Genomic DNA, 27,548 nt, shown 5'->3' on the forward strand with positions numbered 1-27,548 from the left:
TTTTTTTAATGCTAGCCATGAGGATACCCAGGAGGACTTGCCACAGGTATTTCCACCCTCTGCTATCCAGTCTAGTCCTGCTTGAGAAGATCTCCTAGATCCTTAACAGGATCCCAAGTAGGATCAAGAGATCTGAGAAGGGAGGCCAGCACATCGGCATTAGCTCTCTTGTCTTTTGCTACAGCTTCTTCAGCAGTGCAGCTAATAGGGGTAACATTAAGAGGCTTTTAAAGAAGCTATAGCGTTTTAGTATAGCCAGTTACTATCACGATCAAAGAAATAATAGACTCTTTCATCAGAAAAGAGACATGACCTACTAATCTACAGTTCTTTTAATAGCACATTCGTAATGAAGTGAGTCTTAATGGGCATCCCTCTATTTTCTAGTTGATTGCTCCTGTTGGAGCGTATTTGCACAAATGGAGTTCACTTGCCTACAATAAGCTGAGCATTGCAGGCATTTCTGATTTGGTAGCACTCTGCATCCATTTCACAGGGGTAAATGGTCACGAAAGTCTATGAGAAATAAGAAAGCCCTTGACAATCATATATAAAGCCAAAGTTTAGCTGTTTCTATCCTCCCCACGTCCAATACCTTATGTCCCACCTAGAGATTGTTGTCGCCTAACTTCAGAATGGGAAATTAGCGTATGTTTCTGTCAAGAAGTAAAGAAAAATATAGTGAGCACTGAGCCTCTAGCAGAAAGACAGAAGCAAACAGCAGCTGGTGAATGGAAAACTGCTTAAGGAAGACAACTGCTTTGCTCTGCCACTGATGAAATAGGGCACACTGCGAATGGGGGTAGCGAGGAGAGTCCCTGTAAGGGGGAACTGCAAAAGGGAGGCAGAAAAGATTAGGGTCGCTAAAAAAAACTAAAAAGAAAAAGACAGTAGAAATCACATGTAGGATTGTGACTATCCTAGAAATGTGAAGTTACAGACAGTTGTAAATAAAAAATGGGAAAGAACAATCTCTTTTGTACATATGAAAAGTGCATAAGCTTTAATGTGCCTAAATTAGAATCAGGTGAACTCTGCTTACCTGTTTGCCCTCAGTTGTACCACTTGCTATAACAATTCTGTTATCTCAGTCTGTGGGTTTCTTCTGTAGGAAATAAATCAGGATTTTAGCAATTAATATCATGTTTGACAACAATATACACTGCCTAAAGCACAACCAAAACATTCCTGTCAAAGAATTTTCTTTTACTTGTGTCTGTTATTGAACTGCCTAATTACTACTGTCAAAAATAGTCAGTCTTTGATAGGAAGATATGCTGGTGCCTGTTGAAAAAGAAACCTTACCTCCTCCTTTCTTTTATTCCTGGCTACGCATGTGGCAGTATAGCCTCTGCCATCATTATCACACTGCAATACTTGAGGGAGAACTGCAATGACACTAAAACAGCTGCAAGCCCAGATTTTTCTCTTGTGTTTGGAGAGTATCGCTGACACCTTGGCTTGGAGTAGTTGCTGATCAGCACAGAAAGGATCTGTTGTCTATGATTCTGTCTCATTTGTGGGAGCTTGTGGATAATTTTCCTCTGATGGCATGGAGGTCCGTGCCTAATAAATGGTAGGTTGAGTGTGCATGGAAAAAGCAAAACAGGATATCTCACCTACATTAAGAAAAACAATTTTCGGGGAGAAGCTGACCAGTTTTTTTTTAATGTGTCTAAAGATTTGGAATAGTTCCCTTACTAGAGATTTTTAGGTGGTGGCATCTCATACCTTTCTCAGAATGGTGTAAAATAGCTCTATTTTTGCTTTACAATGAAAAGCCTAAGAAGTCACTGATCACTTCTAAGAGCCTGTCTAGGAGACTTTCAAGTACCAGAGTCTAAAAAGAAACAGAATAAGAGGTATTCAAACCATGTAGCTTTTTCAGTGTAGAGACAAAATGCTTTAACTTAGGCACTTCAAGTCACCCAAGAGCCTTTCACTTTCTATTAACTGGGTAGGGAGGCTAGGCTCCTTTTCAGACATCAAATTTCGATGCATAAGGTAGACTGAATTTCTTTTTGATGACACTTCTGCTTTGAAGAACCTGCTAGTTCCCTATCCTAAAATAAATAAATAAATAAAAAGGGTTAGGGAAAACCCCAACTTTATAAAAGCTACTGCTTTTGGTACTGATCAGGAATAAAAGACCCATGTACCAAATACACACATCAGTAGGAGTGCTATGGATTTGTTCTCCTAACAAATGTAGTTGATTGCTTAACTGTTTTAGTCTTCTCTCCATCAAGGAACAACTTAATATAATTTACAGTATTATTCTGTATTACCTGCTAGTCACATACCTATCCCCTGTTTTAGATGATAATGCAGCATTAGCAGAATGCTTCCCTCTTCAGGGGGACAATGAAATATCATGGAGGCCTGTCCCCATGTCACTTGCAAAAGGCAGAAGAAGCTAGAAGCCTTCCTTTTCCAGGTGCTCCAGCTACAGTGTCCACACACCCTTCAGCATACACCAACATCCAGCCAGTATGTGCAGCAAAGGTGCACATGGTGGTTAAAGCACAGATATTATGTCTTGGACTGGCATCAGAAAGGAAGAAGAATAACCTTGTGATTAAAATGCTGCTGTATGACTCAGGAAATCTAAGTCCAGGTTGCAGCCCCACTACAGATATTCTTGAATGACCACAGAAAAGTCATTTAATGCAACCATACAATGGAAACAAGATTTCCTTTTCTGTGCCATTCCTCTGTCTTGTGTGCTGAGACTGTTTATGCACAGTGGAGAAATGATATGCTCCCAGTGTGGCTAAATACAGACTTAGTGTAGGCATCTCTGAAACAAGATGACACTAAGGCTCTTTTCAAATGCCAGGTGAAAAAAAATCAAAATATCTGAGAGCAGACAAACAACAGCATCAATTCACTCACCAGCTACTGAATAAAGTCATACAGTCATCTTTTGCCACTGCTATTCATGAACTAAAGAGGGAGGTATACTTCTCACTTTCCCTCTTTTGTCAGTGTGTGCTTTTGTGAAGGCTGGTGTCCGTGTGCATTCAGGTCCACTAGGGTTAAAGCAGCTGCATTGTTCACAAGGCCCGTGTTAATAGATCCCAAGGCAGGATGGAGGTAGTAGTTATCTTAACATTTCTGCTGCATTTAGTTATTTTTATAGTTCTGGACCTTTTTTCCTGCTGAGAGAACTGAATTAAAAAATGACTTTGAAAGACACTATAATCAACCTCTGCTGGCTGCAATTACATTGTGTACTTGATGTCTTCAGAAAGTACCTCTACTTTAAAACCACAAATCTTTCAGTTTGAATTCTTTCTTGGCTCTGTTCTGTTTTGTTATTTCAGAGGTGTATTTACAGGAATGATCGCTAGAGTATATGGGTTTATATAACAAAGATATCAGAAAAAGTGAACACCAGAAGATTAAAATTTCATCAGCTATCTTTACACTGAAAAATTGACTTTTTTTTCTGTTTATGACTGATATTTACAAAGGAATGCCTCATGGACAATGAAGGAAAAAGGGCATTTGGATTTCAGAGCTGTAAAAGCCAATTCACACTTGAGAAAATTATTAGATGGAGACTTTCAGATCTGACTGGTTGTAAGAGAGATATAATTGTAAAGTAAGCTCAAACTCAACAACTGCTTTTTAAGTCCAAGTCAATTATGGACAAGTCTGCAGTGTAACAGCTTCTGAGCACATGAAACTTAGCTATTACTGAAAATATCTAGCAAGGAATTATTTGCTATACATGAAAATATATCAATATGATATATTAAAATATATGAATATGACACTGAAAAGAAGTGAATATGATAAATTTGGAAGCCTCTATTTTTTGAAGTTAGTTGGAATACTTTCTTTTCTTTGTGCAGCTATTGCTACTTTAATCTTTCCCCCCGCCCCATGATGAGAAAGTAGTTTTTCTCAGATTTTCCTTACAGCCTTAATCTTTTCCTTGCAGTCTTGCCTGCGGGATAGCAGAACCACATACTTCACTTTTGCGAGGACAGCCCTGAGCACAGCCTAGGGTCCTGGCTCCTCTGGTCATTCAAGTTGTCTTAGGGACTTGGACATTGCTTCTTTGGCATGACTTTGCAACAAGGTAAAATCCAAGCGAATGATCATCAGATCCTTACCTAGCATGCCTCATTCCATACCACAGACTGTCACACATTACACAGCAAACACAGGACTCACTATTTGGCCATTATCCTCCTCCCCCATTAATGCTTTCCCCACCTTTCATTCCTCAGGCTTTGACAACGAAGTGTTGATGTCTTCCTCTCTCTCAGGCTTGATGGGTTAGACACTTGCACCTGATGTTTGAGCTGGGGAAGGTCCTTCCAGTAGGACCATGCGAGTATGGAATGTACCTCTCACTGCATGGTCTCGCCAGGGGACTAGCAACTGACTGTCCTGCACAGGCAAACTGTGAAGCTGAAGCCTGCGGTCATTACTGTGGCTGGCAGTTTACTCTGTAGAATTGTTTGCGATTTAAGCAGGGTCAGTTTGCTTGGCAAACTCAATTGGTGCTGGCTGGGTAAGCATCTAGAATATATGATATCAGAATATTTTTAGTGCATCCCCACATCTTCTGCAAAATTAAATATAAATTATATTCTTCCAGGGCAGAACCCTCCTTTTCTTTCACAGGCTGTGGTAGACATTTCACATAATACAGCTGTTGATGAAGCCAGGGACTAGTCTGCATCTTTGCATCACCAACCATAAATCAGACCTGATTTGGGGGCAGTAAAAGCACATGCACTGGTGGATTCATAGTGTAATCTGCTAGAATGAAAGAGTAAGGTCTATTCTCTGCCTTTGTGCATTTTTCCCCAAGAACCTAAGCAATCTCCATGAGGATAGATGCAGTTTATTGTGTCACATAAATGAAAAAACAAAACAAAACAAAACAAAACCTAAAACTAACTATTCCTGTTAGCTGAATTTTCAGACCCATACTACACTCACCCAGGGTATATCAGTATCATTTCCCATGCTCAGTTTTCTAAACTGCTATGCCACATCTTCTATTAACTTTCACCTCCTCATTCAGTCTCAGTGTGAGAATAACAGTACTTTATCAACTCTTGAAAATACAATTAGTGTTCATTCCAGTGTACTAATGGACCTTAATCTTAATGTGTGAAGCTTTGTACCCAACCCTCAAACAATGAAACTGTACCTAGATGACTAGGGAATAAAAGATCTATTATACTGGCACTTCTGTTTGAATAAAGGTTGTCAGAAACTTCAGAGACACTTATGGTTGTTGGCATATTTAGAGGCTGTTTAAAATATAATAATCAGCGGCCCATAACGTCCGAGATGTATAAATACATACAGAAACGTAATTGAATGCATGGGATCTGAAAAGAAATTATGCTCAAGTCCAGAGTCTAGGACACATTGTAAAGCATATTCCTTTGAGAGTCTATTGAGGGGGAAATACCATGGGGCCGAACAGAAAGGAATGAAGAAAAAATGTTTTCCCTTTCCTTGCCTTCCCATCTCATGGGAGGGCTCTTTGCTAGTCTGATTTATTTAACCAACCAACTGGGAAGAGCAGCACAACCCACAGTGCTGAGTGGGAGCGGAGGTGGAACCTCTTTGGGGTTCCTCATGCCAAGAACTTGCACCTGATGCCTGTCACTGTGCCAGAAAGGCATCTCCAGGGCAGAGGTCCCTGATTCATAGGAGTGACTCCAATGGACACATTTCCTCTTTGATTTATAGTTGAAATAATTAAGTATTTCTCTGGAAGGGTGTAAATTTGCACTGAATTCTCACATTGGTGGCATTAAGACATTAACGAGATACTGGGGAAGAGGGTGAATAGAAAGGTTGACTATGAATATCATCACCTAGGGGAAATAATTTAGAAGTAAGTTGATATTTATAGTGACTAAGCAATTGTCTGAGGTTTTGATCCTTCAAAAAGGCATGAACATAAACTTTAAATCTGCCACTTGTCACACCGAAGACAGTTCTGTGACTGCAAGTGACATTGCTTTTATGTTAACAATCATCATACCTAAAGTTAGACTGGGATTTTTTTTAAGCTTGGGTATGCAGATTCCTTCTTCTCCCGTAAAAAGCCCAGATTTGCTATATATTTGAGCTGACAGAGCTAAGGCAGTTGTCTGAGGCTGTTGTACAGTAAAATAATTTTTAACTCTTGACAGTTGATTAACACAGCAAGTTCCCCAACCAGCTGACCAGCTGATGGTTGAGAGAAATGCCATGTTTAAAGCGCCTCTTTTGTCTTATTGCTTGTCTTTGTGCAATGTGAAGAAAACAAAGAAATTTTAGCCCCCATCCCAAGGTCCCATCAATTATATTTGCACATCTCCATTTAAAGGAAATAAAATATCCCTGGTGAATGAATTGTTTTCAAAATAAAGAAAGGACATTGCACGAGAAAAATTATTACATTGCGGAGACCTCTCTGGAGCATGAGACATTGGGACAGGAGCACAAAATGGCATTTAAGAGCCACAGGAGCTCACTCTTTACTAAAGGCTCAGCTCAGAGTAAAGTGCTCCTGTCCTTTTTATTCACTCAACTGAATTTATCGCTATGACCCGTAAAACAGTTATCAGCACCTATAGGGCAAAGACACCCTGGACTTCAGTTGGTACTTACCCCAATTGCATACTTAAGCCAAGGTCTGTAAAGGTATGGCTCCTCTCTTGCTACTCACAGGGAAGCTGCCAGGGCTTAGCTGCTCTGCCGCTTCATGAAGACTGCCCAGTCAAGAAGGACATTATGGGATCATGCTGTTATTTCAGCATTTTGGACACATCTCTGCAGAGAAGAGTAAAAGGCTGTATTTCACAGCTATGATATCATTCTCGTGAGTTATATTTCAGCATGAGCCACTATAAAACCTCTCCCATGACATCAGAGCGGTGAAATATAGCTGACTTCAAGTGCAGAAAATTCCCCCGCAGGAATAATTGTTTCCTGGCAATTGGCATTTGAAGGACTGATCCTTTAAAAAGCTGGCACAAATCCTGTCCAGGTAATGCTGCTCCAGGCAGCACTGCTCAGGAAACATTGTGTACAGGAGTAGAGGTATGGAGCCCCACTGCGGGATTTGGCCGTAGGGGTAATGAGAAGAGCATTGGGGGAGCCTGTCAAGTGATCATTTTCACTCCCTCACGCCTCAGCAATCCATGCAGACTTCACTAATAGCAAAATAATAGGTTTGCTCATATGCTGCACTCCCTACCTCAGACCCTGCCTCCCTGATAAGGCAAGCTACGTGTGCACAGCCAGAGCTACCGTCTCATCCGTCTTTTCACGTCTGCACTCCAAGCACAGATCATGTCGGGCATGCTGTTACCTGGCAGCTTGCCAGGGCTGCCGCTGCCTGCGGCCCTAATTAACTCACCTGGGCAGGCCCCAACCTCCCCGCAAAGCAACCTGGCAAGAAAATGGACCTCAAAGGTATTGCGTGAGACATAATCTCCTCTTTTCATATCATGTCAGGGAAGATGCCCACCAGAACAGAGTCCACTCAGAGCTGGGGGTTACAGGAGTGGATGTTGACAGAGCTGCAAAGGACAAGACCCCATGCCGGTTGGAAGGGTACAGGAGGAGGATAAGAGGGACTATAAAAAGTGGGAGAGAGTTAAAGCCACCTCAGCTCTCCCTAGCCTGGTGCCTGAATCTGCCCGTGTCCCCCTCTAGTGACTTGCACATTTATTTGCCGGTGCTCCATGAATTGCATTGAAGGCAATTTTGAACACATTGTCAAGCTTCGTCACACTGGCTTTTTCTGTTCCTCCTCTGTGAAGGTCTTCTTGTGGTGGGCAGTGGGTCTGTTCTTGCTGTTATATCTGTGTGTGTGCATGTTTACATGTATGTGTGTATACACCTATGTGTCTGTGTCTACCTCGCAACACTCAAAAGCCCTAAGTGGACACAGCTCCCATGACCTGCAGGGCAGAGGTTTTTTTACCTACAAAATGTCCCCTGGCATTAATGAGAGCTAACTAGAAGCTTTCCCTCTTCTCCGGAGGAAACTACACTGCTTCAGAATTAATTGTACCTTTTCCATTCTTCCTCTTAATGCTAAAAAATTGACTCCTTCTCACCCAGAAGTTACCTTTTTACAGTATTTTACCTTATGAAGCAGTAAAACAATATTGTTTGAGCAGCCCTGTTCCATTAGCTACTATCCATCTAAAAAGTAAGTGGTATTTCTTTATAGAAAATGATTTACTAAGAAGAACTGTGAGAGACTTGAGGTTATTTTATACAATTTATTACTAAGAACAATGACAACCAGAAGAGTGGCTAACCCGAGGCATTGTAAATTCTTTAACTCTGTCAGTGTAGCTGAAAGGCTAAATTCTGCCTGATTTACACCTTTTAAAAAACAAACACACATAATATAGGGAAAAAATTGGCCTTTGATATAGAACATGATCCAAGTAGTGTTGTGTGAAATGCTTACAAAATAAAACAAAAAAATAATTCTCTTTTCAATTTGGTATAGTCAGACTGTCATTCCACAATCTTTATTTACAAATATTGAGAGCTGCTGTGTTGAATTTTGAGGTGGTTCAGAATGATTTACTGTTTTTTGATCAGAATATTGAAAAAAATAACTTTTCCAAAGAGCATCTGTGCAAAATCAAATGAAAATTAATCAAATGATGCTTCTCTAAGAGTATGTATCCCTTCGGACTAAAAATTTAACAAAGTTTTTATGAAAGATATATGTTGTGGAACGTTTCTGTCAACTAATTCTGATGTCTTCAGATTATGAAATGTTCCAAAGCTGTTCATCAGGCATTTTGCATGACTGCTTACCTGAGACACATAGTATCATTTATTCTTCCTGAATAGAAGCTTTCAACTTTTTAAAAACAGAAGAACTGTCCGCAGTACACTGTGATACTGTATGTATAACTTTTTTTCATTATGAAAATCATGCAGTCTTCAGAGATAGGGATCATTTTCATAATTATTTTGTAGGTGCACTGATATTTAGTATTAATAATAGTAGGAAGCAGAAGCTAGTAAGAACCCACAGGCAGAGATGAACTAGCTGATTGGTTTTTTTTATTTTTAGAAGTTATTAATGAAAGCATTTATGTATATAACTATGTATTTGAAGATCTAAAACTCAGTACAAAACTCTGGCAGTAGGTAACTAAGAAAACCAAAATGTCCACTTTACTTCCTATGCAGTATCCAACAGGTCTAGTATGTGGGAGATATTGACAAATATGCACATTTATTTCACTAACCTGTTTACCTGACCCTTCCTAAATGAAGTCAAAGGCAAAACTCCTTAAATGTGAGGGAAAAATCCTGGAGTTATCTAAGTCCAGGCTCTTCAGCCCAAAACTATAGCAACAGAATGCCTCCTGGGAAGATAGTGTGCACTCTTGCTAGCCCTTCTTCGATGTATAAGGTAACCTCATCAAGATCCCCAGTCAGAAACTAATCAGTTACATCCCAAAGTCCAGGCAGTAAAAAGAGAAATGCCTGGCTTGCCTTAGTCAACGAATGGAAGTAAATGGAGTTAAAGGGGAAACATCACCCCCCCCCCAACCCCAAACATCAGGACTCCTTCCTCCTACTCAATATAAATTCACTCAGATCATTTGAAGGACCTCTTGCAACGTTTTGAACCAGAAACAGTCCAGCTTTTCAACAATTGCTATGACTCTTCTACTTTATGGACTTATTTGCTATAGTGATGAAAGTTAAGTACCTTTGAAAATGCTCAAAAAGTTGTTATTTTTCTTTTCAGAGATCCTTTGAGACTGCAAAGACTATTTAAAGAAGGAAGACGGCATGAGATTGGATTCAGTGCAGTAAAGTAGATTAGTTTGAGGACAAGAAAACAAGTCATTATTTAGACCTTCTTGTGTTGCCGTGATGAGAACTTACCATTGCTTCTGGCTGCTGTTTTGGGCTGGTCAGCCCCACCAAAGTTTCTTAACTCCATTATCCAAAAGGACTAGTGGCTTTTCAGAAACGGAAAAGGTTTTGGTATTGTCTGGAAACAGCAGGCGAGACCTCCATCGTTCCAAAAGGAGCTGGATGTGGAATCAGTTTTTTTTATTGGAGGAATACACAGGAACTGACTACCAATATGTTGGCAAGGTAAGATTCTTTCATATGCATCTGTGTTTTGATTTTAGAAGCACTGGAAAGCCAGCAATAGCAAATAGGCAAGAACAATGCCTGCTACAACTTTTAGTTTGCCTTCCTGTCTGCCCAGCTTCTGCTGAGGAGTAATTCAGCAGAAAGGTTAGTACACTTCAGCTTTAAATTGTAATCAACAACAGGAAGTTCCTCATTTAACCAGCAAGTCCCATGGCCAAACATGCAGAATTATGTTAAAGATTTTCCTTTTTATTTTTGTCTGGAAATAATGCAGCTTAATTATAGGGTTGTCTAGGCCAGATTTTTAGCTTTAAAATGTAATATGCATTTTTTCCTTCATGCTTATTAATTTTGCTAGAGTCAAACTATATAAACCTGAAGAGGCTTTGGTCCAAGATATTTAGGATTCACAGTACCCATATTTTGGTGAGGATTTTCTCTACCCAGCAAAAGGCAACCATTTCCCTTTTTATTCCCCACTGCACACAACAATGCTGCAGCCATGAGGTTTTGTGGTGCCACTGAGGACTGTGTGACATGACCATAATACCACAAGCCGTGCTCTTACAAAGAGTTGGAGTACACTGTGCTTATACACTAAGAAGCAGCAGGCAGCTGAAAATTTCTAAGCTCAAAACATGCTGACAGTTAGGAAAAGGTCTGTAAAAAATAATAATTAAAAAAAAATCACAACTTAAGTCTGAGAATATCCACCTGCCTGAGTAGCAGACCTCCATGTAGGTAACAACCTTTACGTGAATTGTAGAGCTAATGCACCTGTGATAAGTCTAGAGTGAGTCTACATTGCCCAAGGTGCCATAGTCTATAGAAGTCTTTCTTGCAGAATGCAGAAATTATGCTATTGATGATGACATTCAAAGCAGAAACAATACAGCTTAGTTTTCCAAACTAAAATGGGATTGTGACTGATCTAGTTTGATCTCTCAAGCCTCTTAGCAAAGGCTGCAGATCACAGTGGTTTGACATTTTATCTCCCTCTGCAAGATTCTGAGCATTCCCATGAGAGATGGTGGCTGCTTTTCTTGCCTGCCAATCAGCTGTCAGTCAAAGTTGGATGTGACACTCCTTTCCTGCTAAATGACTGCAAGGCATGATTCAAATGAAGAGCTACTCAGCTGGTGTAATACTCATAGAGCTCTGACCAGGATAATCAGCATTCATGAAGGGTACCATTGAGCCCAATCTACAGGAAAAAGCCAAAGGCACAGAGTCCTTAGAGAGGAGAAGTAGAGAAGGAAGATAAGAGGGTAAGAAAAAAAGCCAGAAGAGATTAATAGGGAAGAACTAGAAAGACAGAGGTGGAAGGAGAGGAAGCTTTACAAAGAGGAATCAAGATAGAGGAGGGGAAAGGAACATCAAATGGCGGTAGAGGATAGCAGATGGGAGAAAAATGTTACCTAAAAAGAGCACAAGTAAAAACAGAAGATGAGACAGTGAAGGGGAAAAAAAACACAACAGGTAAGAAATATGGAGTCAAGGAAAAAAAAAGAAAACAAATTGAAAGACAGCAGTCCGCCATACACTCTCCTATTTCACAGTCTACTCGGGGGGATCAGGGTAATGGGGATCTCCTTCTCCAAAGATAAAGCCTGTGGTGCTGAGGCGAGTCCTACAGCTTGTCATTTTCACTGTGAATTTTGACATTAAACCTGCTCAGCCCCTAGTCCCCCATTCTCTCCACTGCAGAACTAAGAGTAGAAGCTATTGGCTTCAGAAGGACTGATGGGGGAGCGAATATTCCTGCAGGATGAGTTTGCTGAGAGACAGTTAAAAAATGGTCTAGTTGGATCAGAAGACCAAGAAAGTTTGAACTGGAGTCACTGAGAGAGAAAAAAATGTTGTTCTTCTGCCTATTAGTACTTTAATATACTTACTATTACAAAGCATAGAAATGACACATAATGTATAAATGTCATTGATTCTGTGTCCCTGAGCTGTTCACAAGTGGCCTTTCGCACGTCTTTCAAATGCCAGAACTGCTCACACCCTTGTAATTGAACAATTAGCCAAGAGGCATGGAAGAGCAGCCATTTATTATTAGAGAAAGTTGAGTATTGGTGTAAGGATAAATGATGGAAACAGCTGAATGTTTCCAAATTGAGGTAACCAGGCAATTTAACTGAGCAATTAAACTTGATTGGTGTGGGCAAATGAGGATAATGAACATGTTTATGAAGCATATTTTTTCTCAGAGGACTAAATGTTAACCTTAAATATGAACCAAAAATGGTAAGAATATTTGGTGATAGTCTTTTTATTCTCTTATATCATAAAGACATGTGAACAGGAAAAACTTTTAAAACAATAGCAATATATGTATGTAAAGGGGAATTGTGCTTATGTCTTACTGTACAAGCAGTCAGACCTGGATCTTCTGGGGTTTTTTGTGTTTAGTGGTTAAAGCTGGTGGGAATTAACATCATAATTATAAAAAAAGATTCCATATAAGATACAAGAAAAAAAAATTCTTTTACTCAGTCTGGTTTTACTTTTGTCTTTTCATTTGTTAGCATCTGTTTAATGCAAACATCTACATCAAAATTTGAGATATAAGAAGTCTGTTGTGAAAGATTCTAACAGCATTATTTCTATAAACTGCCCAAATTACAGTTGTAAAATCCTGTAACTGTTTATAGTACAAAACCCACATTTATATCATAATAGTTTTAGAGAGAAGGGGAAGAAAAGTGAAGGGGAATGCATTCAGGTTTGAGATAATAAAAAAGAAAGGTAATGTCTCTGAAGACAGAGCTCAAGGCAATACTGAAGACAACGCTGAAGCATCATTGGAGTCATGGACCAGAGCACTGCTGTGCTCCATACCCTGTATACTCTATACCCAGTGAACCCAAATGCTTTCCATTCTTTAGAAGATAATTGCCTAAGCACGTACGAAATAAAGTAGCCCTTTTTTGGTACCCATGGGTACTGCCAGCTATTAAAAAGTGCTCCCCAGTTTTGTATGCTACACACTTTACTGTCAGCCCAAATATGCTGCTGTATCACACTAGACAAGAATATGCGGCTGCCAACAAGAAGCTCCCAGTGTTATCAATACAAGTTGATTGTATGCTGCGGGTCTGACACAAGATCCACCATTTTATTATCCAGTTCTTGTATTCCTGAGTTTAATTCCTGTATATTCATGAAATAAAGCCTTTTAAAAAGAGTAGAAATTCACACCTCCAGTCTTGGTTATTCTCAGACATAATAATATAAGGAACTTGCAGAAAAGTTCTAGACTGGAATTATTCATTGCACTGCTGAATAACTTGTGAACTACAGCTATTCATTGAAGTGTGATTGATGGGCACAGTGACATTTTAACCTGAAGATATCTTTTCTTCTGGTTCAAAAATTATGGCACTTGGCAGGGACTCAATCCCAAAATAAAATAAAAGGATTACATGAGCTTCAAAGTAGAGAAGTGCCCAGCACTACTACCTAGCCAAAATCTGCGATATTTGAGTTGGGTTTTAAAAGAGATCTAGTTGTATGTGTGGCTGCTTAGTACGATTTTAAAGGGCTGGGGTGAATGCATCTCTAAATCACAGGTAAACGATGAAGTGGTAGTGCAGCTGTATATAGAAATATGTGCTATGTTCCCTAGAGGTCTTCAGATATTCCTGGGCAAAAGAGTGAAAAAAATCTGCCCTGTTCCAAGATTATACTCAAAGGTATATTTACCATTTGTATGCACTTGCTGTCTTTGCACGTCTGTCCCATTGGCTACATAAAATCGAGGTACTGGCATCCATCACTGAGTGGTCTTGTTAAAGCACAAGCCTACAAATCATTGTTATGTAAAGGGATAGGATGCCTCTTTCTTTTAGACTAAAGAAAGATCTGAACAAGTCTTAAATCTTACTCATTAACCCAGAAACAGCTTCTGGAAGCCTGCAGTGGAATGGAGCAACTTGCTTTCCTAATAACAACAGGCACAACTGTGGAACGGTTTTGTCACACTCTGCCTGTCTGGCACTAAAAGGAAACTTCCAGACATACTTTTCATTGTTGCTGTGTCTTATTGATGTTCATATAGTTCAAGCAGTAGCCTCGCCTGGAAGCTATCTGATGTTACTACCTGTACAACCCATCATAAACAATCATCCTCTGCTGACAACTCAATTTTTCAAGGAAGATAAAGTCAAAGTCCTGCTGCTATGTGGCTTGGCAAAGCAGAAAGGATACTGCATTACTCTAGGCAAAACCAGAATCCTTTTGTTTTCTGTTGAAAGAACCACTGGGAAAGGTAACTTCCCCCCTGTCAGGAATGGTTTAAGGTACTGTTGATCCTGCTTTGGAGGAGGAGAGGATGACCTAAATGGTATCACAATACAGTTTCAGTACTGTCTTTCTTTCTTTTCCTTGATTTTACTTCTGGCTACAACTATTCTGAAGGCAAGCAGAACCGTTCATTGCAGTGTATTTCACCAGAAGCAAATCAAACAAAAGGTAGACTCTCCAAACCATTGCAAGTAGTGGGACTAAGTCACATACTGAGACAAAAATATCTGGCTGTGAGCACACACAAGGGGCTATTTAAACAAGGAAAATTATTGTCATGTAATACAGTCCATGCATTTTCAGCATTTGAGGCAGTAATGGGTCACATTACTCCAATGGTTAAAAGGTCTCATATCTTAATTGGATGATGTGATAACTAGCAAGAGAAACCTTCACTTTCTCTCAGATCTGTAGCATGCTAGCATTCTGTACTTACCATCAAAACTTTTGTTCCCCCAAAAAAGCAAGATGTGAAAAGTCAAACTAAAATAACTCTTCCCATCTGCACTTTTAACATCCTTTATGCAGTTCTATTGGCAAACACTTGCTCAGTATTTGTTTTCTTTACCTTGTGACTTCCACTATGATATTCACCTGATGCCTGCTGTTTCCTCTTCCAAAACCAGTGACTATTTGTTATCTTTACCAGGCCTAAAATTAAAAGTTCCACTTGTGCCTTCTATTTATTCAGAGAGTCTACTCAAAACAGTTTTCAATTTATTTTGATGCTCAGAATATCCTTTCTCTGGGTCTAGATTCTTCACTCCACTTCCAGGACATCTGGCAGCCCAAGAGCCAGGCTTTAAGTCTCTGAATGACCTCTCAGTCCTGAACAATTCCTGGGCTTGAAATGGCTCACAGCAAAACTGAAGACAGCTATCAGTCATTCCTAGGTTGCATCAGTCAATATAAGGTGCTCTGTGGGTGCACTGCCCACAGTGTACACAAGGCTCTGGGCTGGACCCCTGTCCCTGGCAAGTCCTCAATGGTATCTTTCACACCTAAATGTGCACATGAAATGTGACTTTACACTGTGCCTCTCAGAGGACCTCCACACCCTTCACCATGCAGAAGGATGAGGACTAAAGTTTTGCACTTTTCCAGATTTAGGCTCCTCCCAGCACACCATCTGCGTGAGGGTGCTGTGGTCCTTGGGGAGGATGTCTGCACTAATGGCTGTCTGCACCACTTTCTGTAGAGGAACTTCTCTCTTAGCAGGGCATAGGGCTTTTGCGGGCCATTTATGGCACTCCAGCCCTTGCTCCTGACAAGAAAGTCACAGGGTCCTTTACATGTACCAATATTAGTTAATTGCAATGATATGTTTAACTCTGTGGTGAAAGAAGCATTCAGACCAGCCTTTTACCCATGAGGAAACTGATGTACAGGGAGGTTAAATGACCTCATGCACAGCTAAAAGTCAGAAATTTCTAAACCGAAATTTAAAAAAAAAAAAAAAATCAGAGTTCTTAGCCTCCTTCCCCCCCTGTTTAAATGATTAGGTCACCTGCCTCCCGCTTCAATAAGCTGAATACTTGTCATTCTCTTAAAAGGTAGAACAAATGCCATGGCACATCTGCACTTCCTTTATTCCTCATCCATCATTCATATTTTATGTTCCACCACTTGACTTTCCCAACTGCCCTTCATTCCTATATTGAATTGCACACACATACACACACTTGTCTTATATTCCTCTCTGAAAGATTTACTGGCGCTGATAGAAGTTCTCTGTACTGTCGGTCTCTGTGGAATAGAGATAACACTGAAATGAGGGACAGTTGAGAGGTTAGAGGCCCAGGATGACAAGCCAGAAACAGCTTGCAGATTTTATACCGTCATATGGGGGCTAAGAAAGGAGATAATGAGAAATGGGTGGGATGGGCAAGAATGTTATTCAGAAAATGAAAAGGCAGGAAATATAGCATGGTTAATGTTTACGATCATCATAATTGTGAATCTACTTGGCATCATCCTTGTATCCAAATATATTACACAATATAAGAGCCTTACAACCATCTGTTTCAAACATACCACATTTCCTACATTATGGCACATGATGGTACTTACAGTGTAACGGTACATAACCTCCTCCCTTTCTTCCCATTCCACCTGGAGAAGCAAGCAAATCCTGGGACCCTCAAGCCAATATTTCTGTTAATCCTTATTTTTCATTTTTTGTGCCCTGAACTAAACAATTTTGTTTTCCATGTGCTAATGACACACTCATACCAGTGCTTACATTTTGGGACACATCGTTTCACAGATCAACCTGTACTACCCTTGTAAGCAATCTGCATGTCTTCCTGAATTGTGTGTCCCTAGACTTCTAGCTATAGAAAAACAGCTGAACACGTTAATCTTCCTCCCCAATGAGAGACTGCAGGTGAAGTTCATGCTTTATTTTGGGTTACTTAGATCACTGCTCTTTGGAGCTGTGATTACCATTTTCTTATTTGCTTGTATAGCACAGTAAAGTCCTCACTATAAAGCTGCAATGTCATGAATATAGAACTTGCAGGCTAGTGACAGCTAAAGAAGAAAATCCCTCTTTCAGGCTCAAGACAAAGAACAATTTTTATTCCACCATTTGTTGTTTACAGTTGGCTCACCAAAAATATTAAACAATGAAGCTTAGAGAAATCTGTTCATTAAATGAAACTCATATTGTCTGTGACTCCCTTTTCTTTTGCTGCCATTTCCCTCGCTGGTGAACACAGGTTCACAGTGGGGCAGCAGCAGATTGAGAGCTGTGGCCAGTCAGTGTAACATTTCAAAACACAAACTGAAAATGCGTTGTGATGTGAATACCTACTGTTGATCCATATACACTAATGCAGACTGTGGCTTGCTTTCGCCATTAATGGGGTGAAACAAACCTCAGCATGCACTTGCAAGTACTTCAGGATTCAGTGAAGCTTGTAGTTATCATGAAAGTCTGAGGTGGCAGATGAAGGAAAGGGAAGAATCACCCTCTGGAAGGAAAGGAGAAAGGAAAAATATCAGTCCTTTCTCTTGTCTATTCTAATTTCACAAAAGAAAAAAAAAAGAGAACAACAAAGGCTGTAAAGAAATAAAACACCAAGTGAGCTGGAAGCTAAAAATGTACATTAAAGGAGATGGGGAAAAACAGATCAGCAAATGTTTATGCTAGAACTATCATTCCCACTGTTTTCTTTTCAGAGTTGTTTATTTTGGAGTCATATCATCCAAAGAAGACTGCAGTCCTTCTATCCCCAACTTGCCTATGCAGTGTTGTATAGAGCAGGGCTCCAGAAGAGCTCAGCTGGAATGGCCTCTCTGTATAGGAATATCGTCTATCTGGCACTATTTCTTACTTTGTCTCTTTGTGAAACATCAAGCAATATTTCACCATTAGATGTCTGTTGGAACAAAGAAGGTTTTACTGTGCCACACAGGCTCACATAATGATCATTCAGTCATCTTTAGCGTGTTTGTAAGTTTTGCCCATACTATATCTTCATGTTGGAAGGCAACATCAAGTTAAGTCAAGTCATTTGTATAACTTCTGTGCTTAGCATCATGTTATCATTAATGGAAGGTTAAATTCTCCCTAAAAGACAGAACCAAACAGTATGACTGTACCTTTGGCTCTATGACATGCTTCCTCCTACCTCGCAGCCCTTGCAATCAAGCTGATCAGGGCACCGGCAGAGGATTTAAAGGGCATGAAAACAGAGGTGTCAGAGCATTCATGGTTTCTTTCCACTCCATGCTCTTTTTGTGGTTTTACACATTTCAGGTCAGTTGCTTAAAGCAGAGATAATGCTGCTTACAACTGCTAAAATTCCTCACAGAATGTCCTGTATACATAGGGAATAACAACTGCCAAGGGGGTTGCAGGCAAAGAGTTATTGCCCTGTGGATGAAAACTCTTGCATGTCTATTCATGGTAATTGTAAACTGGTGTGAGCTCAAGCCTAATGCTACTTCCAAGTAACAAAGCCTGTCAGGATTTACACCATTCATCTCATAAACCCACCTCATGCAAATATCTATTATTTTACCTACAGAAAATATTTTATGAAAAATTCCTTTTAGATTATTTAGACTGATAGGATCACACCAATTATATGTGCTTCAGAGAGAATTCTTTTCTTTCATGAATACTAGATACGGTATAATGGGGAGAGCATAGACACAAGTATTCTCACCAAAAGAATTCCAGGCTCTCCAGTCAAAATGAACACACATTCCTAGACAGGCAATGTTGGATCTTGAACTATTACCTGAAGCCTGGGACTGAATATCACTCCTGCCAGATAGACTCACAGAATAATTAAGGCTGGAAGAAACCCCTAGAGGCTATAATCTGGTCTAACCCCCTCCTCAAAGCAGGTCCAATTAGAACAGGTTGCTCAGGGCAGTGTCTGGTCAAGTTTTGTGTATTTCCAAGGATGGAGATTCTACAACTTCTGTGGGCACTTCTCTCAGTGCTTAACCATCTCTCCTTTCTTTGCTTTTTTTCCTCCTAATATCTAATCAGAATTTCCCTCATTGCAACTTGTGTCTATTGCCTCTCATCCTATCACTGCCTTTTCTAACTCTGCCTTCTCTATAACTTCCCATTAGGTACCTGTAAACAACAATAAGCTTTCTCTTTTTAATTTGAAATAAAACATTTTCTCTCTCCTCTCCTCATACATCATATGCTCCAGTCCCCCTAAACCACTTGGTGACCCTTCAGTAAACTCACTGCAATATGTTCATGTCGTTCTTGTACAGAGGAGGAGCAAAACTAGATGCAGTACTCCAGCTGTACTCTCACAAACTCTGAATGGAGGAGAATCATCAATGCCCTCAATCAACAAGCTATACTTTTGCTAAAACAAACCAGTTGGCTTTCTTCTCAGTAAGGACACACTGCTGATTCATGTTCAGTTTCTTGTCTACCACAATGCCCAGATACTTCACTGCAAAACTGTTTTCTATCCAGCCTGTACTGCTGCAAAGGATTATTCCAGCATAGATGCAGGACTTTGCATTTGCCTGTGCTGAACTTCATGAGATTTCCATCCATCCATTTCTCCAGGCTGTTGAGGTCCCTCCAGATAGCAGCTCTACCTTCTCAACATTGAGAGTGCCAGCCTCCATTTTTTTTATGATTTGCAAAACTGTTGAGGATGCATTCCATCATTTGAGTCATTAATAAAGACATTAAGCAGCATTGATCCCCAGTATCAACCCCCAAGGAACATCATTAGTAATCGGCCACCGGTTGGACTTCATACCACAGATCACAACTCTTTGAGCTTGGCTATCCAGCCAATTTTCCATTCACCTTATTGAAAATTTTTTCAGTCCATATCTCACTAATTTGTCTGTCTACTATGGGATACTATGGGAGACTGTGTCAAAGGCCTTGCTAAAGTCATGCAATATCCACTGCTCCCTACTTGTCCACAGTGCCATCCATGCCGTCATGAAAGGCAATCAGGTTAGTTAAGCATGATTTTCCACTACTAAATCCATGTTAGTTGTTCCAAATGACCTTCTTTTTCTTCATGTACCTGGATTTAGCTTCCAAGCGGATTTTCTTTATAACCTTCCCTGGAACTGAGGTATAGCTGGCCAGTCTCTAGTTCCCAGATCCTTCTTCTTGCCCTTCTTTAGAATGGGTGTGACTTTCCCTATTTTCAGAATTTAAGAACCTTCCCCAATCACTATGACTTTTCAGACATTATAGAAAGAAACCATTTCATCACCATCCTTAGATGTATCCAGTGTTGTCCTACGGAACTGAATATGTCCAATTTACTTAAAAGGCTCCTAATTTATGGGACTTTGTCTGGTGTGGATAATGCTTCACTCTACCAGAATTTTCTGCTAGGGTCAGGGATCTTTGGGGCCTCTGGGCAAATTGCACTTTCACATCCCTGAGCAGTTCTTCTTTATTAATGAGTAATGGGTCCAACACAATGCATCCTCTGGTCAACGCATCAATCACCTGGGTCAAGAAATTGTCTTATGACGTTCTGCAGAAACCTGAGTTGCTTGCACACAGACATATTGCCCTTCCAGCAAACAGCAGAATGATTAAAGTTCCCCATGAGTATTATGGCCTGCAATCACAGGATTTCCTCCATCTGTCTAAAGAAGGCTTCATCTACTTAATCTCTTTGAGCAAGGAGTCTGTAGCAGATGCCTATGGTGGTGTTTTGTGTTGGTCTGTCCTCTTATCCACAAGCTCTTGACTGATTTGTCACCTGTTCCAAAGCAAAGCTCCATCTACCTGAGCTGATCTTTTGCTAATCCACCTCCTTGCCTTCCTGGCCTTTCTAAAGGGCCTACATCCTTCTGTTGCAGCATTCAAGTCATGTAAGCTACCCCTTCACATCCTGACTAATGCACTTTGAAGAATACTCATTTGAAAGAAGAATCTTTCTCAATGGCAGCCTTGGCTAAGGTTTCCCATAAACATATTCCTAGTTGAGCAGCCTTCATCAGGAAGGTCCTGTTGAGATTTAAATGTGCAGCCTTTTAGATTGTGCCTGCTGTCTCACACAAATCCTTAATTATCTGTTTACACAACACAAACTTTTGTTTAGATACAAAGTTGGGGAACATGACAGCATGGAGATATTTTTCCTTTCCCCAACTTCTGAACTGTAGAACTAGATGATGCAGCCATGCAAACAGATTAAAGACTCAACTAAACCTGTGGATATGAATTAATTTCCTTATTGTTAAGTTTTCATTTAAATCTGAATGTGGGTTGTCATTTGTTTTAGTGTTTGTCTATATCCTCCCTTCTCCATCCCCCTACTTTCCTCCCTGCCACACACACTTTTATATAGCATATAAAATTCATACACATATTTCAGGATTTGATTGTCAGCATCAAGTGCTCAGAATATCAAAGGGTCACCTTTGTCAGTAAGCAAAGGATGAGCATTTGCTTTCAAGCGCATCCATCAGGGAGTACTGAGAAGCTGTTACTTGCTGAGGAAGCCTGATGTTTTATTCAACTATATCCCAGTAAAAACATTTCTGGATATTAGGCCAAGGGGTTTTTTTTGTTTTGTTTTGTTTTTTCCTAGTTCATCTTTAAGATATATTCTCCCCCATCCCCACAGGAGAGTAGAAGTTTTCACTGAATTAGAAATGTACTTGTTCTTATACCTTAATTAAGGTGCTGTATTTGCCTACCATATAATTTTGAGGCATTTTTGAAAGTTCATGAGTCCAAAGAAAACGTTTTCTCAGTGATGAAATGGATAATTCTGGCCACTGATAAAGACTAAACAACTGTCCCTGGGTAAATTCCCTGAGAAATCAAAGGCAATCAAAGCTGGGCATATAATACAGACTGATTTCACTAACTATACACATCACACAATTTAGAGATTAAGGCACATATACTAAAACAAATTATTAATTATGGAAGTGCATGTTTGTTGAATGTACTCTTTTCTGAAAAAAATATTTTCTCCTAACCTCAGTAGACTACCTGCTGTCATCTACTACTATGTGAGTTCCCTTTTTGATTGAGTAATGCAGTTACAGGACAGAAGTCCCATTATAGTCAGTTGAAGACCTTCAGATTAACTAGAAAATATTTAGATCAAACCCACAAAAGTATTCTGCAGTAAAATGGCTGGGTACACAAAAAACCTCATATGATTTTTTTTTCCTGTGTAATTTTTAAAAGGTAAGATATATATCTCAGCTTTTTGGCTCAGTGAGTATCTTTTCTTGCAAAAAAGGAAAATAGGGCATAGTTTATATTTTAATTAGTAGGCTTAAACAGTGGAGGTACATTAACTATGCTGTAGGTACCTTTTCCTGTGAACATACCTGTCTTTTAGATAAACAAGGATATCAGAATATTGGAGCTATTTTGCTTTGACTTGGAAAAAAGCTATAACAAAAGTTGGTGCTCTTGAATTGTATGCACAATTCTCACTGAAAAATGGCGGTTTAGGGGAGAGATTTCCCAAGGAGACATGTATCCCTTTGGAGACTCATTGTATTCCCATTGAAAGGCATTACAAGTTAGGCACTTAATTTTCCTTAACCCCACAGCTCACCTGGTAAAAATGAAAGCACATATATTCCTTTTGACTTTACCACAAAGTCCTAAGTCTTAAGATACCTCAGAATGTTATCTGAGCTAATATAGCCAGCCCCAGAGTGCAGAAACTCCCCTGTCTATCCCATCCCTTAGCTAACCTGTGGTGACAGTAACCTTCAGCTGGTGGATAATAAAAAACACCTGAGAGCAATTAGATTTTCTAGCATTGCAGCTGGATTATGAATAGGCCATCCCCCCACCCTCTAAATGCAGCAGGCTGTGGCAAAGCTACAGTATTGCTAATCTTTACTCCAGTGAAAAAATCCTCAGTCTTTCCACAAACTAACACAGAATAAATTACACACAAGGCTCTCTAATCATGTTATAATCATTATGTACAGAACTGGACATTGTTAACAACCCAGATTTTACTGCAGGGAGAATGTAGAAGTATCAAAAAGTGATCTGTCTAAGATCAGACAGGAAGACTGTGACAGAGACAATATTAAAATCTGCCAGTCCTGTATTTGCGGCTACAAGCCTATCTTTCCCTTGCATATCTTGTGTGTTGTCAAAGAGACACACTTAAATGTGCTTCACTCCTTGTTTGTACTTTTTTTTATACCAAAGAAATCATCAGTGATGCCTCGAACTAATTTTCCCGTTTAGTCTTTAAGACTCACACTTGAATCCAATGGCTGACTATTCAGTTATGGTGGTAAATTTGCAGTGATGAGAAAGACTGTCTCCTAAAACAAAATGGCTGGTACAGCTCTTTATGGCTTTCAAGGATTCAAAGGCTTGAATTTTCATTCCTGATCACTGAAGTGTATACACTAGGTAAGAAAACTTTTAATCTCTCCTAATCTTCTGCTCAGATATTCATGTAGGAGAATTTTCTTAGTACCTGAGCTAGGGTATGACAAGTCTGGAAGTGGCCAAGTCCTTTATGCTTTTTAGTAAGTGAATGCTGATGCCTCAACTAAAATCATTCCTCATGTCTACCAGGTACCGTTGCTACCACACAGTTTAAAAACACTGGCAAAAAGGGATGATGTCAGTATGATAAAGAAATACCAGATGCTGAAATAGATGGACCAAAAAGCATAAAACAGTTTTTTTTAAACTGCCTTGGCCTTTCTTAAGAGAACAACCAGTTCTCCATGCTTTTGTGAGGGTAATTGCAGAAGTCTGTACAATGCTCTTTTGTTACCATCACTACTGTTTAGCTGGAGAGGGCTCTTTAATCTTTCAGACAAAGGCATAATGAAACCCAACCGCTGTAAGTAAAACTGGGAAAATTCAGTTTACAACCAAGGATTTTTATTTTTTTTTTAAATGAGAGGTCAGTTATTACTCAGAGGCACAATTGTTTTGAGTTCCTTAGAGTCTAAAAGGAAGATTGGCTATCTTTCTTACTGTTATACAGTAGTTCAAAGAAAAGCAAGAAGTTTGATGAAAGAACATGAAATTCAAGGGCCCATATGTATAGAGATCAGACTTGACACCACAGTCTCTTGTGCCTTATAAATTAAAGACCTGTTTGTCTTTGTAAAGGCAAACTTTGTAAATTCCTGCTATAATTGTCCTTAGAGATAATAGGATGAGGAACAAATAAAACTGCATTACCACAGAAAAGCTGAGCAGCACTCAGCTCAGGAGAACATGGAGACACCTTTACCTAGTTTGCAGCTTTGCTAAATATTCATTAAGATCTGATAACGAGTTGCCCCTAGAGAGAAGGGGCAACAGAATAAGGGACCTTTCTAGTTTGATGTACTGCAGTGCAGGACAAAAGCTCTTGTGCCATTATCCCTGTTTAATCACAATGAAGAGCTGCAGCAGTTGGGGAACCCAAGAGGGAAAAGAGTTGATAGGCCCTAGGCGATGTTGAAAGGATTGACACTTTCCAATTGATTTTTTGGAGAGCTGATTAGCTGTGGCTGCATGTTTGCACTGCAGGTTAGAAAACCCATTTGTGATTTTGAAGGGTGTGTAATAAATGTGTGAGTCACCAGAGTATGGATGTTTATTCTTAGCTTCAAATATTTAAAATAGAACAAGTTCCCAACTGCTGTTGGGCAGCCTATTCCATAAACCAAGGATCACAACATCAGCCAAACTGTTGACCCTGTCTATCTCAGGCCATGTGGCCCCTCATATAGCCCTCAGAAAAGGAGAATGAAAGGAGCCTTCTAGCCTGCCTGGAGGGTGTGAGCCTGGAGGTTCCAAAGTGAGAGCACTTTGCCTCTTGTCCCTGGTCTAATGACAAATTCCTATTCCAGTGCCTTTTATACTCTATTTCTTACTCCTTCTTCTTTACTCCAGCACCCTATACTCTTATTATAGTGCCTTTTCTATGTTTTGTTTGTTTGTTTTGAAATCAGATGCCACCATCTTTTATTCTCAGTTTGCCTTTTGAGTACCTGGTTGCTTCTGAATCTTGAAATGTTCTTAATGCTTTGTTGTCCATTCATTTCCTGAAGTAGTTCAGCAGCACAAAACTGGTTTTTAGCTTCTCCTAGTGTCATTCATTTACAGGGAATAGATTGGCACTCCTACTTTTGAGAGTGAATAAGAAAAATCACTGATGCTTTGATACTCTCAAGAAACAGAAAGATAGCATCATCCTGGTGGTTTTTTTTCCTAGGTTTTTTTTTATTCCTCCTGTAGTTCTTGATATCAGGACAATCTTTTTTGCAGATGATACTGCTGCTACTGAACACTTCTATCTGACATATAGCTTTTTTCCCCATTTGCAGTGGGTGCAATTTTAGCATTTTTTTCATTTTTTTGAATCTCATGGATTTTTTTTGGTAAAAACCTCAGGGTTAGAGCTAAGAACCAGTACTTAGGTTAAAGGGGGCCTTTAGAGGGCATTATTGTTTTACCCTTTCCCCGGCATACTCTGAGGTGGTTATCTTAATAAAACATTTCATTTGCATTTTAATAGTCCAAGTATTGGATCCCTCTATCCTTTACAATTTCTCTTTTTATTTTTTTACCGAGTTTTTCTTCTAATATACCTGATTCCATGGAATCAGGGCTGATATGGTTTCCTTAAAAAAGTAGCAGATATGAATTTTATATAAAAACATAGTCTGTTAGGTATTATTATATGAATAGGATTCAACAGCTGAATGAGACAGTATTTCTGGTTCTGCTATACAACCTCTTATAAACAAAACCAAAAAAGTAAGCAGAATGCAAATAGGATATAGTATGTTTTCCAATAACTCAAAGAAACCAACACCCCAAAATGCAGAAATCTTGTATAATCTCAGTAATTCATCAGTGCTTTATTTCATTAATTTACTACAGATTTAATGTTTGCAATTTACTACAGATTTAATGTTTGCATGCCTGATGTCAGTACTGAATCTTATCCTTTATTGCTGACCAGAATATTCTACAGGAAGAAAAGGATGCTCTTCAAAATGGAAGGAATAGAAACAGGATAAAAATGCAATGTTCTTGAAATAGGAGTTATTAAAAAAATCCAATACACAATGAATAATCATAAATTAGAAACAGCAAGAGAAGGAGAAAAACTTGCGTGTTTTAATCAGTCATGGGATGACAGGAAGAAGCTAGTTTGACATGGAAATGAAAATGGCAGAAGTTTGTACTCATTTCTAATAGAGATAGGAAAATATTAACATCATTCTTCAAAGACCTGTGTCCATTCATACAGAAGGAAGGCCAATTGAAATGTAGCAATTACAGAAAAATGACTAGGATCATCAGCCCTTCATATCTGGCCTTCTCTTCGCTGGCTGTTTTTGGAATGCACTTGACTTGAAAACGAGAGACTGGGGTTGTAAACAGGATTCCAGCTAAAGACTCAGAAATGCTTATTTTGCAAGCGAAGACTGTATATAGGCTAGTAGCCTAGCAAAGAAAAATAATGAGAGCATATGGAATTATTATCTATAAATGTTGGATGACAAAGAATGTATATGTGTGAGAGGAGGTTCTTAAAACAGAAAAACAATGCTGGCACAAGAACAGCACATCTAATTTGGAAACAAGATTCTTTCTAATCACCAGAGGGGCAATTTCTTCAAATAGGAACTGTGTACCTGTTGTGTCTTTTTCTTCACTAGGCATAGTGGGAAGCAAGCAAGTTAAAACTGCATTAACAAACTGAAACACTCACAAATCAGTCACACTGAACCATATTCAGGTCTACTGTATTAACTATAGTGTGGTAACTATACTTACTATAGTAATCTAATCACTTACTATACTTAACTAATTTAAGTGTTCTATAAACCATGATATCTGTAAGGTCAAGAAAGTGATGAACAATGAAGACTACTGATTGCTTAGGACAGCAGATCTTGGGTTAGTGAGGAGATACAAAAAAGTGGGAATCTACTTTAAACGTCTGTTGTAGCAGTCTAACAGCCCCTGTGTGAAAGTGCTGTTTCTGACAGCTGCACATCTGGAATCATGGTGCTGTCATCTGGTAAGCCTGGATCTGTTTGCATTTTTTTTTTAATCTTGTAAAATTTTTTTTGTTGTTTTATTTTCTTTGAAAATGACACTGCTTGAATCTTACTTCAAACTCTGTCTTTCCAGCTCTTTTGAGGATGTAGAGTATAAATCTTCCCATAACCTTCAAAATACTTTATATAAGAATGGAAAGGAATCAACTCTTCTAGTTTCTCTGAACACCAAGAAAAGTTGGAAGCACTGTAGCATCTTTCTCCCATTGTCTTCCAAATTCTTTTTAGCATCTATCCTCCCATTTTTAACAGAAATTTAAGCTACATTTTTTAAATAGTGGTCCCTAAGGGTAGGTACCTAAGTCTTGACATAACCTTCCAGATATCTGACCTGAGCAGATAACTAGCTTCAGCGCTCTAAGCCTCTATCTCTCTCCCTTGGCCTCTAAATAATTTTTAAGCCCATTTACCGCTTTCAGTTAAATTTTATAGAGGAATAAAGGATCAAAACCATTAATTTCATATACAGTTTGGAAGAACAGTAGCTGCATAAGGCAAATGAACCTACATTGTGCCTTGACTGTTTAGTCAAGTGGCTGTTCCATATATACACATATAACCTGCCACCAACC

The 27,548-nt window shown here is 39.3% G+C and overlaps 1 protein-coding gene across 2 annotated transcripts in view; it reads left to right on the top strand.

Annotated features, from left to right (window-relative positions):
• Nucleotides 1-27,548, top strand: part of LOC140647919 (cadherin-6) — a 106,405-nt gene that overhangs the window by 42,172 nt on the left and 36,685 nt on the right. Inside the window, exons 2-3 of one of the 2 annotated variants that reach the window (XM_072853132.1) lie at nt 3,950-4,090; nt 9,764-10,119. In XM_072853132.1, coding sequence (XP_072709233.1) covers nt 9,892-10,119 — 228 coding nt within the window. In that variant the 5' untranslated portion in view covers nt 3,950-4,090; nt 9,764-9,891. The remainder of the gene's footprint in view (nt 1-3,949; nt 4,091-9,763; nt 10,120-27,548) is intronic. The other variant, XM_072853130.1, reaches the window with a different exon arrangement.

Source organism: Ciconia boyciana, chromosome 2, assembly GCF_034638445.1.
Source record: "Ciconia boyciana chromosome 2, ASM3463844v1, whole genome shotgun sequence".
Lineage (NCBI taxonomy): Eukaryota > Metazoa > Chordata > Aves > Ciconiiformes > Ciconiidae > Ciconia > Ciconia boyciana.